General features: G+C 45.9%; 2 protein-coding genes across 2 annotated transcripts in view; both read left to right on the forward strand.

The window, feature by feature from the left end:
* The first annotated feature begins 524 nt into the window (after positions 1-524).
* Utp25 (UTP25 small subunit processor component) overlaps positions 525-16,599 on the forward strand; it is a 37,446-nt gene continuing 21,371 nt past the window's right edge. The window contains exons 1-6 of the mRNA XM_004653224.2: positions 525-668; positions 989-1,028; positions 3,592-3,829; positions 11,638-11,808; positions 13,276-13,364; positions 15,882-16,292. Coding sequence (XP_004653281.2) covers positions 562-668; positions 989-1,028; positions 3,592-3,829; positions 11,638-11,808; positions 13,276-13,364; positions 15,882-16,292 — 1,056 coding nt within the window. The 5' untranslated portion in view covers positions 525-561. The remainder of the gene's footprint in view (positions 669-988; positions 1,029-3,591; positions 3,830-11,637; positions 11,809-13,275; positions 13,365-15,881; positions 16,293-16,599) is intronic.
* Positions 4,004-4,339, forward strand: LOC105943725 (cytochrome c oxidase assembly protein COX19-like). Its single transcript, XM_012947669.2, has one exon. The coding sequence runs from the start codon at positions 4,004-4,006 to the stop codon at positions 4,337-4,339; it is 336 nt and encodes a 111-aa protein (XP_012803123.2).

Here is a 16,599-nt window from a genome sequence, read left to right on the forward strand (position 1 = left end):
GGAGTGCTTGTCAAATGAGGAAGGTCGGGAGGAAGTGTTCAGGACTCTGCTCCTGAACAAGACCACGGGGGGAAGAGCCCAGGGTGCTGCAGCTGCCTCACACACCAGGCTCCCCTCTTTCCTGCCAAGCAGGTTTCCCCATTTTCCGTAGGGCTGGCTCACTCGACCCGTCTGCATAGAGTTGTGAGGATGGCATCCGGACACGCTGGTAGGTAGTTCCGAGCAGCTTTCGGCCACGTCTGCTGCTGCACGATACTTGCGCGCGCGCTGATTCCCAGAGGCAAAGAGAAACAAAGCCAGCGCCCCGCCCCGCCCCGCCCCGCCCCGCCCGACGCACCCAGCCCGCGGGCGCCCTCTCCCGGCCGGCCCACGCTCGCGCGCTCGGGAGGAGTCCCGGCAGGGGGCAGCGTCGGACGGGGGCGGGAGCTCACGCCTGTCGCACCAGCGCGACGTAAAGGGGGGGGTTCTGCTTTCCGGCGCCGCCTCGCCGTAAAGCGCCGCCGGCCAGCCCGCGTGCGTGTGTTGACAGGGCGGCTTCCGGCGGACACCCGGCCGGCGGCCATGGGCAAGCGCGGGAGTCGCGGCCGCAGCCAGCTGCTGAGCTCGCTGAGCAAGAAGCAGAAGAAGCACCTGCGCGACTTCGGCGAGGAGCACCCCTTCTACGACAGGTGCGCCGCGGGAAGGGCCTCGGCCCGGGAGCAGGGCAGGTTCGAAGCTTTCCGACGGGCGAGACGCAGAGAGAAGGACGTCTGCTGGGCAGCCCGAAGCCCAGCCTCGTGTGTTACGTGTGTGTGTGTGTCACTCGAAAGTCGTTTTCTGTGACGGTCACGCAGTGTCTGCGAACTCCACAGGTAGCCCTGCCAGGGCAGGTCTTGGGTTACTGCAGTGATGGGCGTTTTCACTTCGCGTTGTTACGTGACACGTTTTCCTAATGATTACAAGATAGTGGTTACAGTTTCACATCTTTTCTCTCCCCCACCCCCCGCAGGGTTTCCAAGAAGGAAGCAAAACCACAGATTTGTCAACTGGTAATGCTTTTTTTCTTTATTAGTAACTTAACTACGTTTTTACCTTTAACAATATATGTAAGAATAAAGCTTGAATACATTTCTACTCTTTTGTTTCAGATGTGTGTTGTTGTTGTTTATTTTTACTTATTTATTTGAGAGCAATATAGAAAGAGGCAGATGAGAGAGAGAGAGAGAGAGAGAGAGAGAGAATGGGCGCGCCAGGCCCTCCAGCCACTCCAGACTCATGCGCCCCCTTGTGCATCTGGCTCACGTGGGTCCTGGGGAATTGAGCCTCGTGCCAGCGTCCTTAGGCTTCACAGGCAAGAAAGAGCTTAACCGCTAAGCCATCTCTCCAGCCCATAAGCTGTTATTTTTTAAGTTGCTTAGTTTTACATGATGCACATGTCTGTAAAAATTCCTTTGTGATAATGAAGGCACAGTTTGAAACTGCCCCAGGACCCTAGCCTGTGAGCCCTGTTGAACAGGCTCAAGGGAGCCTGGCTCCTACTGCGACCTAAGAGTACTCTTTTTTGCTTAGCTTTCAAGGAATCACACACTATGTATCATGAAAAAAGGTCCTGTCACATTACAGCGGCCTGCAAGAAACTGCACTGGTAATTTTCCTCTAGTTCCTTTAAACATGCAGCCTAATGTCTGAGACAAGTTTAATCTTGTAACCTAAACTGTTGGAAAAGTCAGTTTCTTCCCCTGGGGGGGCACTAGCACTTAGAATCTGAGAGCTTTTGGGATCGGAGCTTTATGAACTGTTTTATGTCACCTGGACCTGATTGCTGGATGGATTTCTTTTTGAACTTTATTTATTTGAGAGAAAGAGGCAGAGAGGGAGAACGGGCACACCGGGGCCTTTAGCTGCTGCAAAGAAATGCCACACACGTGCCACCTTGTTCATCTCGCTTACGTGGGTTCTGGGGAATCAAACCTAGGGTCCTTTGGCTTTGCAGGCAAATGCCTTAAGTACTGAGCCATGTCTCCAGCCCCAGATTCATTCTCTCTCTCCCCCTCCCCCTCCTCTCTCCCACTCTCCCCCCCTCTCTCCCCATCGAGGTAGGGTTTCATTCTGGTCCAGGCTGACCTGGAATTAACTGTGTAGTCTCAGAGTGGCCTTGAACTCACGGTTATCCTCCAACCGCTGTCTTCCCAGTGCTGGGATTAAAGGTATGCGCCACCATGCCTGGCCCGAATTTTTTTTTTCTCTTTATTTAGTGCACATTCATTGTACAAAAGAATGGGTTTTGGGGTGGAGAGATGTCTCAGTGGTTAAAAGTGCTTGCTTGTAAACCTGACTGCCCAGGTTTGATTTCCCAGTACTCACAGATGCACAAAATGACACATATGTCTGGAATTGGTTAGCAGTGGCAGGAAGCCCTGCCATACCTATTCTCTCTCTTTCCTTGTGAATACGAATAAATAAAAATTTATAAAAGAGAGTGGGTTTCATTTTGACATTTTCTACCCGATCAGATCCTCTTTTGTCCTCTCTCCTCCCTCTCCTCTCTGATGGTCCCCATTTGAATAAATGGTCTGGTTGTCCATTCACTTGCATGCTATTTTCAATCTAGTTTCTGCATGCATGTGAAAAACATGATCTTTTTCTTAGTCTGGCTTATTAATATCGAGTTCCATCCATTTTCCTATGCATGGTTTAATTTTGTTAATATTTATTTTTATTTTACTTTATTTATTGGTTTATTGAAGTAGGGTGTCACTCTAGTCCAGGCTGACCTGGAATTCACTATGTAGTCTCAGGGTGGCCTTGAACTCATGTCAATCCTCCTACCCCTGCCTCCCAAGTGCTGAGATTAAAGGTGTGCGCCACCACACCTGGACTATTTTTTTGCTTTGTTTCAAGGTAGGGTATCTTTCTAGCCTGGGCTGGCCTGAAACTCGCCCTGTAGATCCAGGTTGGCTTTTGAACTCACAGTGATTCTCTTACATCTGCCTCCTGAGTGCTGGGATTAAAGGCATGCACCACCATGCCTGCTCTTAATTTCATTCTTTTGGAGGGGGGGATTTTGAGATGTGGTTTCACTCTTCTTTTTGGGGGGTGATTTTGAGGTGTGGTTTCACTCTAGCCCTGGCTGACTTGGAATTCACTATGTAGTCTTAGGGTGGCTTCAAACTTAGAGCAATTCTCCTACTTCTGCCTCCTGAGTGCTGGGATTAAAAGTGTGCACCACCACGCCCAGCCAATTCCATTCTTTCTGTTTGTTTGTTTTTTGTCTTTGTTTTTTTAAGGTAGAATCTTGTTCTAGTCCAGACTGACCTGGAATTCACTATGTAGTCTCAGGATGGCCTTGAACTCATGGCAATCCTCCTACCTCTGCCTCCTGAGTGTTGGGATTAAAGGCGTGTGCCACTATACCCGGCTTCCAACTTCGTTCTTTATGGCTGAGTAAACTCCACTGTCTATGTGTATGGGATGTTTTCTTTATCCATTCATCTGTTCAGGGCTGGTTCTAAAACTCGGGAAGAGCTGATTTGTATGTAAGGAGTCTGAACCTATCTGCAAGAAGAGACTCCTAATGTGACAGTGAAAACAGTCATCTTTTTTTCCTTTCAGTCAGAGAGTTCAGACTCTTCACATTCTGAAGATGAATCAGAGAGTGAACAAGAACACGTTTCTGGGTATCACAAACTACTTGCCACATTAAAGAATGTTTCTGAGGAAGAGGAGGAGGAGGAGGAGGAGGAAGATGAGGGGGAAGACAGTGCCGAGGACGATGTAGTGAATGATGAAGATGGTGGTGATGACGGCATGAAAGAAGAGAGGACAGCAGAGTCTGCTGAAGTGGAGGCAGGTAAGTCAGTGTTGGTTCCCTTTGCTGGGCTCATAGGCACAGTGTCCCCTGCAGGGTGCAGAAATAGGTGAAAGAACTTGGGTCCAAAGCAGAGCTCAGAACTTGCTGGGATTGATTACATTTTAAGAATCTGATGAGGGCGTTTCGCGTCGTGCTGCTCCCGGTCCCGCCGTCATGTCGACTGCTATGAATTTTGGGACAAAAAGCTTCCAGCCGTGGCCCCTGGACAAAGGCAGCTTCCCGCTGGACCACTTCGGCGAATGTAAAAACTTCAAAGAGAAATTCATGAAGTGTCTCCGGGACAATCGTTTCGAAAATGCTTTGTGTAGAAATGAATGCAAAGAGTACTCAGAGTGCAGGATGGAGAGGCAGCTGGTGGCAGCAGAGCCGCTGGAGAAGCTGGGGTTTGCAGATCTAATGGATGGAAAGTCAGAGGCAGAGACAAGTTTTGATGAGAAGGCCACCACAGGTCATGTCCATGGCTGCTGGAAGCAAAGCTCACCCCACTGACTGTCGTCCACGGGCTCCCCAGCCCCCCGCTGTAGAGTGGAAGGGCTCAGCTCGCGTGGGGTCACTGTAGCGAGCGTGGCTAGCCTGTGGGCACCATGCCACTTCCAGAAATGCTTCCTCTGTGCTGCTTGTTTTTCCCTCAGTGTAGTTTTATTTATATCGGAGTGTCTCACAGGGTCCCCAGGGGTCTGGTGGCTAGCTCGATGCCTTGCCTGATGTGACCAGTCAGCAGACCTGTCTCCATACAGAGACCTGTTAGTCTACCACCACACCGTGCCAGGAAAATGTCTGCTGTTCTCAGACATGTTTAGGCTCGGTCCCCATTTCTTTTCATTTTTGGAATTCACTATGTAATCTCAGGGAGGCCTCAAACTCATGGTGATCCTCCTACCTCTGCCTGGTGGTGCACACCTTTAATTTCAGCACTTGGGAGGCTACAGTAGGAGGGTCGCCATGAGTTCAAGGCCAGCCTGGAGCTATAGAGTGAGCTCCGGGCCAGCATGGGCTGGCGTAAAGCCCTGCCTCAGGAAAAAAAGAAAAAAAAAAAAGCTCAGCCTTTAATCCCAGCAAGAGGTAGGTGGATCACTGTGAATCTGAGGCCATCTGAGATTACATATTGAATTCAGGTCAGCCTGGGCTAGAGTGAAACCCTAACTCAAGATACCAAAAAGGGCTGGAGAGATGGGTTAGTGGTTAAGGCGCTTGTTGCAAAGCCAAAGGACTCAGGTTCAATTCCTCAGGACCCACATAAGCCAGATGCACAAGGGGGCACATGCATCTGGAGTTCATTTACAGTGGCTAGGGCCCTGGAGCGCTCATTGTCTCTCTGTCTATCTCTCTCTAGCTCTCTTTCTGATTGCAAATAAATAAAATTAAATTGAAAAAAAAATCTGATGAGAGAACAAGATCCTGTCATCAAAACTGCCATTTCAGGAACCTCATGTGTCCTACTGTGAGACTTCCTGACATACAGAAATAACAGTTCTGTCACTGTGACATCTAAGTTTATTGAACAGGTTCTTCCTCTTCACTAGGAGACCAGGTGTCATAGATACAGACAGTAACATACATAAAAGTTTTCAAGCACACTGCTGGAATTGAAAGCCCAAAGGGACCCCATACCACTTTGGGTGACCAAATTCAGGACCTTGCATGTGCCAAGCAAGTGCTGTATACTAAGTTTTCTTCCCAGCCCTGGGCTGACTGAAATTCAGTATGTTGTTTCAGGGTGACCTCAGACTCATAGCTACCTCCTACCTCTGCCTCCCAAGTGCTGGGGTTAAAGATATGTGCCACCATGCCTGGTTGTTGCAAGAGGGAGAAAGATTGAGAGTTTGCCAGTGCCTTCTGCCATTGCAAGTGTCTGGCTTTATGTGGGTGTTGGAGGCTGCCAGACTTTGTGAACAGTACCTTAAAGTGCTGAGCCATCCCCTAGTTTTCTTTATTTGAACTTTTTTTTTTTTTTTTGAGGTAGGGTCTTGCTCTAGCCTAGGCTGATCTGGAATTCACTATGTAGTATCAGGGTGGTCTTGAACTCATGGCAATCCTCCTACCTCTGCCTCCCAAGTGTTGGGATTAAAGGTGTGCACGACCACATCTGACCCACCTTTTTCTTTTCTTTCTTTTTTTTTTTTTTTTGGTTTTTCAAGGTAGGGTCTCACTCTAGCCTAGGCTGACCTGGAATTCACTCTGTATTCTCGGGGTGGTCTCAAACTCATGTAGTCCTCCTAACTCTGCCTTTTTGAGTGCTGGAACTAAAGGCATGCGCCACCACGCCCAGCTCCACTTTTTTCTTTAGTAAGAACCCAGGATCTCCTGTATTAGGCAAATACACTACAGCTGAGCTAAATCCCCAGCCTGGATCTTAATGTCTTCCTATAATATAACTGGATTTACCTTAGCTTAACTATATAGTACTCAGTGGCAAGCCAGATAGTAATGTAGTTAACACTGAATTGGTAGACATTTCATATTTTTGTTTGTTTGTTTGTTTGTTTGAAGTAGGGTCTAGGCTCTCTAGCCCAGGCTGACCTGGAGTTCGCTATGTAGTCCAGTAACATCTACAGCTTCTGAGTGTTCCATTGTCCAAAAAAGTAGGTTTCCATATGATTTGTTTATATTTCCTTATATTTTGATTAGCCCTCCTTCCACTTTGCCTTTACTCAATCTCTTCCCCTGACCTCACTTAGGCCTTTCCACCCCCATTAATCTATTCTTCTACTTACATGTATACAATACCGTCCTATTAAGTACTCCCCTCCCTTCCTTTCTCTTCCCCTTATATCTCTTTTCTAGCTTACTGGCCTTTGCTACTGAGTTTTCTTCCTACTCACACAGAAGTCCAATCATCTATTTCCTTAATTTCTGCCCTAGTCTTTTATTATTTCTTCCCATCTACTGATTTTTGGTTTGCCTTGTTCTTTTCCCAACGCTTTAAGGTGAAGCATTGGTTCATTTACTGGAGACCTTTCTAATTTCTTTTTTATTGTTTTATTTTTTCGAGGCAGAGTCTCACTGTAGCCCAGGCTGACCTGGAATTAACTGTGGCATCTCAGGATGGGCCTTGAACTAGCTGCAATCCTCCTACCTCTGCCTCCTGAGTGCTGGGATTAAAGGCATGCACCACCATTGGCTTCTAATTTCTTACTATAGTCACTTAAAGCTATAAATTTCCATCTTAGGACTGCCTTCATTATGTCTCAAAGGTTTTGGTATGTTGTGTTTTCATTATCATTTGACTCTATGAATTTTTTCATTTCTTTCTTGATTTCTTCATTGGCCCATTCATCATTTAGAAGTGTATTGTTTAGTTTCCATGATTTTGTATATGCTCTGTAGCTTTTCTTGCTATTGATTTGTAGTTTGATTCCATGTGGTCAGATAGAATGCAAGAAATTATTTCAGTTTTCCTGTATTTGTTAAGATTTGCTTTGTGACCTAATATATGGTGTATTTTAGAGAATGTTCCATGTGCTGCTGAAAGAAATATGTATTCTGCAGCATTTGAATGAAATCTCCTGTAGATATCTGTTAGGTCCATTCCTTCTGTGACCTCATTTAGTCCAGATGCCTCTCTGTTTATTTTTTACCGGGAATACCTGTCAATTGATGAGATTGGGATGTTCAAGTCACCCACTACCACTGTGTTGGGTGTTATCTGTGACCTTAGTTCTAATAGCGTTTGTTTGAAGGTGGGAGCCCCATGTTAGGTGCATATATGTTTAGGATTGTAATGTCCTGTTAGAGTGTGCCTTTAGTCAATATAAAGTGACCTTCCTTATCTTTCCTAACTAATGTTGGACTGAAGTCTACTTTGTCAGATATTAGGATAGCAACCTCTGCTTGTTTTCTAGGCCCATTTCCTTGAAATACCGTTTTCCAACTTTTCACTCTAAGATAGTGTCCATCCTTTGTAGGAGTGAGTTTCTTAGAGGCAACAAAGTAAAGGATCCTGCTGTTTAACCCAGTCTGCAAGCCTATGTCTTTTGGTTTGGTCATTGAGGCCATTGATATTAAGAGATATTAGTGAAAGGTGTGTATTTTTGCCTTTTTTTTTTTTTTTTTGTACTTCTGGTTTTACCTTTGCTCTCTTGTGTTAACTAGGTTCCTTATATGTGTGCTTTTCTTTCTCTTCAGCATGGAGGATTCTTTCAAGTATTTTCTATAGAGTTGGTTTTGTCTTCAAATACTCCTTTAGTTTGCTTTTGTTCTGGAATGTCCTTATTTCTCCATCTATTGGAATGGATAGCTTTGCAGGATAAAGTAACCTTGGTTGACAGTTGTTACCTTTTAGAACTTAGAATGTATCACTCCAAGCCCTTCTGGCTTTTAGTTTGTGTTGAGTAATTGCTGTGATCCTAATGGGCTTGCCTGTGTAGGTAATTTGATTTTTCTCTCTAACTGCTTTCAATATTTTTTCTTTGGTTTGTATGCTTGGCAGTTTAATTATAATATGGCGAGGAGAGGTTCTTTCCAGGTTTTGTCTGGCTGGGGTTCTAAAGGATTCCTGTATCTGCATTAGCATCTCTTCCCCAATTTGGGGGAAGTTTTCTTCTGTGATTTTGCAGAAAATGCCTACTACGCCTATGGAGTGGAATTTTTCTCCTTCTACTATACCCTAAATTCCTATGTTTGGTCTTTTCATAGTGTCCTGAATGTCTTGAAATTCCCATTCCTACTTTCTTACTAGTTTGTCTATCTGTTGTTAGACTATATTAAATCTGACACCTGCTCTTTTAGTTTAGAATTAGATCTGCCACCTGGTCTTTTAGTTTAGATATTCTGTCCTCTCCTTCATCCATTCTACTGGTGAGATTTTCTACAGAGTTTTTTATTTCATTAACTGTGTTCTTCATTGCTAGTAATTCTGACTGGTTTTTCTTTATTATTTCTATTTCCTTGTTTATGGCTTGTATTTACCTTTATTTCATTAAATTGGTTTCCTGTGTCTTCTTTTATTCCTTTTATTTCCTCTTTGTCTTTTTTGAGCATATTTATAATCATTCTTTTGAAATCTTTCTCAGGCATTTCCTCTCACTCATTCTCACTAGAGGTCACTTCTGATGCATTAATACTTTTTGATGGATTTATATTGTTTTGCTTGTTTCTTGTATTATAATGTACATAGTTTTGCATCTTGGATTAATTGAATGCTTGGATTTTCTAGTTAGTTGCAGTATTATTAGATATATCAATCAATCTGATGTTATATATTTTCAGGGTAGGAGCTTAAGGTGGTAGGTGTGGCTCTTAAGACTCTTCAGAGTATCTACAAAAGTGACCCTCGATGTTGGGTTTGCCTGCTGTGAAAGTATTTAAGTAGGCTGAGAGGAACAAAATACAGGCAGATTTTAAAATTTAACTAAACAATGTATACATTCAATGAAAAACAGCACAGAGTATTTATGCAAAAGTAGGTATTATGACAACCAGATCCTGTAACAAAGTCACAGTCCCTTAGGATGTGTGTTGCCCCACACCTTTAATCCTGTCAACTAGGAAGTTAAGATTTCTGGTCTGTTGAGGGTTCCAAGTCAGCTTGTGACCAAGTGAGTCCCTTCCCTAGTGAAGAACAGAAGAGAAAACAAAGCCACTATAAATCAGGAAGCAACAAATGACAAGCCCCAAATAAAGCTTATTTAAGAATGGCAAATCCGACCATCTATCACATTTAACATACAATTTATCCTGATATGAAAGGAGCAATTAGCACTTCAAGCTTATATACCAGACTTATTTGGCGGGCACTAACCTGGTGTAATCCCCAGTTATTTGGGATGATTTTGGTCTCAGTTAGGCTGCACTCCTGCTTGGGTCCCTCTTTGGTGCACTGTGGGTTCAAGTAGGCTGGCTGGGTTGTTGGATCGCTGCTCTGGTCACCAGTGCTGTGAGCTCCCTTCCCCAGGTCTCTGGCACTTGCACTGGCAGTGGGGGAGGGGAGTCTGTGGATTGTGGCTCTAGTTCTCCTATTGGTCCAGGTAATCATCTACCTCGTGATATGCTCCTCCGTTGGACACTGTGGTCCTCCCTTCATGTTTCTTGAGTTTGCGAGGAGCTCCGGTGTGAGTGGGAACATCACCTTCCTTGGCTTTTCCTGTGGCTCAAGCTGATCCTGTTGGCTGTGGCCCCGCGGATCTGGTGCTGTCACCGCTAGAGCCGCTTCTGCCCGCCTGTGCGGGCTCTGGCTGCTCTGGATCCCTCCTACTTCTCTGCTGCCATGGTGATTTCTTACACACCTCACTTTTTAGTAGAAGAATGTATTTTGCTGTTTTTTTTTTTCTTTTTCACCCCTAGGCTGCTTTGGCGTGGTTCCTACACCACCATCTTAACCAGAAGTCCTCCCTGACATTACATTTTAAGAAGATTTTGTTTGTTTGTTTATTTATTTGAGAGAGAGAGAAAGAGACAGATAGAGAATTGGGCATGCCAGGGCCTCCAGCCACTGCAAACGAACTCCAGATACATTTACCACCTTGTGCCTTTGGCTTAAATGGGTTCTGTGGAATAGAACTTGGGTCCTTTGGTTTTGCAGGCAAGTGCCTTAGCCATTAAGCCATCTCTCCAGTCCTGACATCACATTAAAAAAATAGTTTTCTGTTTAATTTTGAGAGAGACAGGCAGTGGGTGTGGCAGGGCCTGTTGCTATAAACAAATTCCAGATGCATGTGCCACTCTGAATGTGGTTTTTTTTTTGTGGGGAATTGAACCAGAGCTGACAGGCTTTGGAAGCAAGTACCTTTAACTGCTGAGCCATCTCTGTAGCCCTCTCCCATTACTTCTTACTTGACCAAGGTTGCTTTGAGCACCTTCCATGTTCATTTTGGTGTGTCCTTTAGAGAAGTTCCTAGAACCGAGACTGGGTTCATTCCCCACAGAAGCAGCACTGGTCAGGAGGGAGGTCAGCTTTAGGGAATTCTCTCTTTTGAGTGAAAACAGCTTACTAATTCCAGAATACTTGATGTTGCTGCAAGGAAGAGCTGCAGTTCAAGCCCAGAGGTGGCAAGGCAGGGCCTCAGGAGGAGCCACTGTTGTAGGAGTGAAAGGGCAGGTTCCTGGGATCTCCCTCTGCATAGGGGAGACTCAAGGTTCAGATGGACCCACTTTAAAGAGAGTTCCTGCTTTCCACCAGCTGAAATATAAATCTTATCTAGACATATTCCAGGTAACTTCACCCAAAAACAGGGACACCATCACACCAAATCAGTGAGCAGGCTTACTACGGAAACATGTCTCCACAGAGTCACTTGATTAACATTTATAAAAGTAAATAGTGGAGCTGGAGAGATGGCTTAGCGGTTAAGGTGTTTTTGCCTGCTAAGCCTAAGAACTCATGTTCAAATCTCCAGGTCCCACATATGCCAGGTGCAGTGATGCAAGTGTGCAGTGTTGCACATATGCACAAGGGGGCACACGTGTCTGGAGTCTGCAGCTGCTGCAGGCCCTGGAGCGCCTGGTCTTTCTCAAATTAAAATAGAAGATATAGTGGGCTGGAGAGATGGCTCAGCAGTTAAGGCACTTATCTACAAAACACAACCACCTGAGTTTTGATTCCTCATTACCCACGTAAAGCCAGATGCACAAAGTGGCTCATGTATCTGGAGTTTATTTGCAGTGGCTAGATGCACTGGTATGCCCATTCTCTTTTTCTCTTTCTCTGTCTGCAAATAAATAAATAAACTTCATTTAGAAAGTAAATAGCAGTGAACATCAGTGCTGGAGTCAGCAAAGGCATCAAATTTTGATAGCGTTAGTTATGTTTATGTGTAAGTAATTTCACAAAAAGCTGCTCTACATTTCAGATGTGGCCTTAACTGCTGACCTTGAAAGAGAAGATGGGGAAGAACCACCTGACACCTCTCAGAAGTCCCCAGAGGGGTTCATAGATGCAAAACACGAGTCTCTGTTCAGCTTGGAAACCAATTTTCTGGAAGAAGAGAGTGGAGATAGCTGTTCTCTGAAAACATCTCAAGGTCAGAGTGCAATCTGTGTTTGAGCTTAGGGTGTGCTGGGTGGTGTGGTGGGTAGGCCCCTGGGACTGCGGGCTGCAGTAAGAACAGTGTAGTGGCCTATGGTAGAGCCGAGCCGAGGAAGCTGATTCTCAGGACATCTGTGCCTGTCAGTACATAGGGCAGTTGGATAACAAGAGGTCAAGATTATAGTGCCCCCGCCCCACCAGGCCTCACATTTCTAGAATTGAGTTCTGGGGAAAATTTTGATTCCTGTTAGCAAGAAAGGAAGAAAAAGAAGAGAGGTACCTCCAGTTGTGTCTCTTTCCCTTGCTTAGTCTTCCTCAGTAAGGTGATTATGTTCCAGATTCAGGAGACCCAGAAGTGTCCAATCTGAGTGGTCCTATCACCAGGTAACCTCTACAGTAAAAACCTCCCTAGGTCCCTCAGTAGTAAGTGTGCCTGTGGCCAAGTGGCAGACATTTCTGGTCTTTTCTGGTTCAAACTCTTTCTCAGCTTGGGTCTGGGTGGGCAGGGCAGGCTAGTGTTACCCTGTGTCCTGCGTGCTTGCACTGTTTAGGGTCTTTATTGGCCCTTGTTGGTAATTAGGCAGGAGGAGCAGCAGGTGGAATTTTTGCACATACTACACTCTGACTTTAGGATCCTTTGGAGGCTGGCTGCCCTAAAATCTCCAGGAATTTTCCTGCATGGATGTGTTGGCACCTGAATTTCTTGGGCTGTGTTGTATAGGTGATTTCATTTGACATTTTACCATTTTGGTCCATGAGTGAGATTTGCTGTTTCTTAATGAGTGGGGCTGGAAATAAGAAGGGGTGGCCAGTGCAGAGCACTGAAGGTGCCCATGGTGCAAGTGCCGTCATTGGAGAATGTACATCTTGCTGTGTGGAGTACAAGGTCATTCAGACATGGAGCCTACCCTCAGGGAATGTGCCATACACTAAATGAGATATTACGGGCATCTGTATGGGCGGGGCTGGGTGGGTGAGTGAGGCCGAATACGGGGCATGAGAGTAGTTTGCCTACCCACCATGGGACCAGGACTGCCTCTCAGTGAAGCTAACCCTGTGGATGACTGAGCATGCTCCTGAGACATGCTCATTGACTGGGTAGCATTACGTTGGTACTAACTGAAGTGTGAGCTGGGGTAGCATTCACTGGAGCTAGTTGGATGTGCTAAAACGAGGTGAAGTAAAAGCTGGGGTTTTGGTGGGAAGAGAAGGCTTAGGCAGAGGAATTCATGGGCCATGCAGCTCAGAAGTTACTGAAGGGGTGGAGTGCAGGCTGAAAGTGTCTTCCAAGGCTTTGGAGTTGGGAACTTATGTTGTCAGAATGCTTTAAGAAACGTGAGTTTTGGAGTGGGCTAGAATGGGGACCGTAGGTGCAAAGAAGGATGTGTTGACAGCATGAAATGAGAGTGTTATCCAGAGACTCCACCCTTTGTGTTCACTGCTGACACTCTGTTCTGATTAGATCCATTTGTGCAGCATGTGAACAAAGAACTGAGAGAGAAAGAGATTCAAGCTGTTGCCACAAATCCTCCAACTACCCATCAGCTGAAAGTAAGTGCTCGGTGCTCCAGTCAAGATGGCCTGGCAGGCAGGTGGCAGGGCTCTTGACTAAGGTGTGAGAGCCTTTGTGTCCACGGTAAGCTGTGGACCTCCCAGGGATTAGGTTTTGTGATATAACCAAAGTTGTCTGGCCACAGAATACCTGTTTCCAGAATGAATGTAAATTTTTCTTTTTTAAAAGTAGAGAGAGGAGAGTGATGGAGATGGGGGTTGGGCAGCAGAGAGTGGGCATGCCAGGGCCTCCAGCCATTAATGTGGGTACTGGGGAATTGAACCTGAGTCATTAGGCTTTCCAGACAAGTGCCTTAACCACTGAACTATCTCTCCAGCCCCTTACTTCTTTTTTAAAAGATAATTTTTAGGGCTAGAGAGATGGTTTAACAGTTAAGATGTTTGCCTGCATAGCCTGAGGATCCAGGTTCGAGTCTCCAGAACCCATGTAAGTCAGATGCACATGGTGACACATGCTTCTAAAGTTCATTTGCAGTGGCTGAAGCCTTTGGCATGCCCATTCTGTCTCAAATAAATAAACATTTTTTAAAAAAATAATTTTTAGTGGCTGGAGAGATGGCTCAGTGGTTAAGGCTCTTTCTTACAAAGCCTAATGACCTGGGTTCAATTTCCTATACCCACATAAAGCCAGATGCACAAAGTGGCACATACATCTGGAGTTCATTTTCAGTGCTGGTAGCCCTGGTGCACCTATTCTCTCTGCTTGCTAATAGATAAATATTTTTAAAAAATTAAAAATATTATTTATTTACTTATTTATTTTGGTTTTTCAAAGTAGGACCTTACTCTGGCCCACACTGACTTGGGATTCACTGTGTAGTCTCAGGCTGGCCTTGACCACGGCAATCCTCCTACCTCTGCCTCCAAGTGCTGGGATTAAAGGCATGCACCACCACGCCTGGCTCTTTTTGTTCATTTTTATTTATTTGAAAGTGACAGACACACAGAGAGAAAGAGACAGAATGAGAGAGAGTGGGCATGCCAGGGCCTTTAGCCACTGCACACAAACTCCAGACGTGTGCGCCCCCTTGTGCATCTGGCTAACGTGGGTCCTGGGGAATCGAGCCTTGAATCAAGGTCCTTAGGCGTCACAGGCAAGCACTTAACTTCTAAGCCATCTCTTCATCCCCCTCCCCCCAAAATAAGAATTTTTTTTTGTTTGTTTGGTTTTTCAAGGTAGGGTTTCACTGTAGCCCAGGCTGACCTGGAATTCACTCTGAAGTCACAGGGCGGCCTCGAACTCACGGCAATCCTCCTACCTCAGCCTTCTAAGTGCTGGGATTAAAGGCATGAACCACCACGCCTGGCAACAATAATTTTTATTGGGAACTTTATACTGCAACATGGTCACATTACCATCTGCTTATCCTCTTTTGTCCCTTCTCCCCAGTCCTCATTTCACTGAGGACCTGCCTAGGAGCTGGTGTCATCAGTCACTGTGGGGTCAGGAATGCAGCAGTCCTTCCTATGGGGAGGACAATGCCTCAGAGTCTACCTTTCCACCCTTTGGTTCTTACATTCTTTTTTTTTTTTAATTTTTGTTTTATTTTTATTTATATATTTGAGAGAGAGAGACGCAGAGAGAAAGAAGCAGCTATATATAGAGAGAGAATGAGTGCATCAGGGCCTCCAGCCACTGCAGAACTCCAGATGGTTGTGCCCCCTTGTGCATCTGGCTAATGTGGGTCCTGGGGAATCGAGCCTCCTTAGGCTTCACAGGCAAGTGCTTAATTGCTAAGCCATCTCTCCAGCCCGGTTCTTAATTCTTTTTTATTTTTTTAATTAATTTATTTATTTGAGAGCGACAGACACAGAGAGAAAGACAGATAGAGGGAGAGAGAGAGAATGGGCGCGCCAGGGCTTCCAGCCTCTGCAAACGAACTCCAGACGCGTGCGCCCCCCTTGTGCATCTGGCTAACGTGGGACCTGGGGAACCGAGCCTCGAACCGGGGTCCTTAGGCTTCACAGGCAAGCGCTTAACTGCTAAGCCATCTCTCCAGCCCCAATTCTTTTTGTTCCCTCTTATTCAATGTTCCTAGAGCCTTGGAGGCATGTTGTAAGTCTTTTAGTGTTGAGCTTGACAGCCTGATTTCTGCTTTGGTGAGTTTTGACTCTCCTCAGTGGCTATGCCAGCTCTATGGAGACGTTCTCTGGCTAGCATGAGAGCAGTGCTCATATTTAATTCACCACACTGAAGTGTCTCCTGGGCCCCAGCAGGTGTGATAGGATGGCTTGTCCAGTGTGAGGCACTCAGCTTTCTCTTGTCGTATTGATGGGTGTTTGGTCTCCCCTGGATTCACCACCATCTAGGACCTGTGCTGAGAGGCCTGGTTTTCTTTGTTCTAGGCAGGCGGTCTACACAGCATCGGGGCTGGGCATGGGCCGCTCACCTGGGAACTGTGTCTGTTACTGTTGTTGGTAGATCTGTAGGTATTGTGTGAGTGTTGGGTGCCATTACTCATTTTTAACTGAGGTCTCAATCAATCTTTCCCCTAGTGGCCCATTTTGGGCCAGCTTGTGTTTTCATCCAAATTTGAGAAGATGGAAACGTTTAAGCCTCCAAAGGATATCAACCTAACGTCCCTTCATCTCCAGAAACCTCTGGGATCCACCTGGACCAAGACCAACAGCCAATTTCTATCTGGTCCCCAGAACTCAAGTACTCCCTTCACCCCCCTCCAGAAAGAGCTCTTCTTGATTATGAATTCTTATCGAGACCTGTTCTACCCCGAAAGGACTGCTCTGAAGAATGGGGAAGAGATCCGCCACGTGTACTGCCTGCACGTCATCAACCACGTCCTCAAAGCTAATGCCCGGGTACTGGCCAACAACAGCCGGCGTCGGGCTGAGAAACTTGGGGTGGGTGATGACGACGACTTCAGGGACCAAGGGCTGACGAGGCCCAAGGTGAGTGAGCGGCAGCGGGAAGGTTTTCCTCTTGAGGAGGTGCTGTCAGTGCTGGCCCGAGTGTTGATCACTGACCGGGTGGCAAGCGGCCAGCTTGGCCAGTGTGACAGATAACAGTGACGTCCACAGCCCCAGCTGCTTCAGTGGTGGAACTGAAAAGAGGGCCTGGTTATTCTTTTTTTTTTTTTTTTTTTTTTTTAAATTTTTATTAACATTTTCCATGATTATAAAATATATCCCATGGTAATTCCCTCCCTCCCCATCTCCACACTTTCCCGTTTGAAATTCCATTCTCAATCATATTACC

The sequence above is a fragment of the Jaculus jaculus genome, chromosome 1 (genome assembly GCF_020740685.1).
Source record: "Jaculus jaculus isolate mJacJac1 chromosome 1, mJacJac1.mat.Y.cur, whole genome shotgun sequence".
Taxonomy (NCBI): domain Eukaryota; kingdom Metazoa; phylum Chordata; class Mammalia; order Rodentia; family Dipodidae; genus Jaculus; species Jaculus jaculus.

Bases quoted from the DNA above. Each gene is read 5' to 3' on its own strand.
- LOC105943725 (XM_012947669.2), top strand. From the start codon at position 4,004: ATGTCGACTGCTATGAATTTTGGGACAAAAAGCTTCCAGCCGTGGCCC.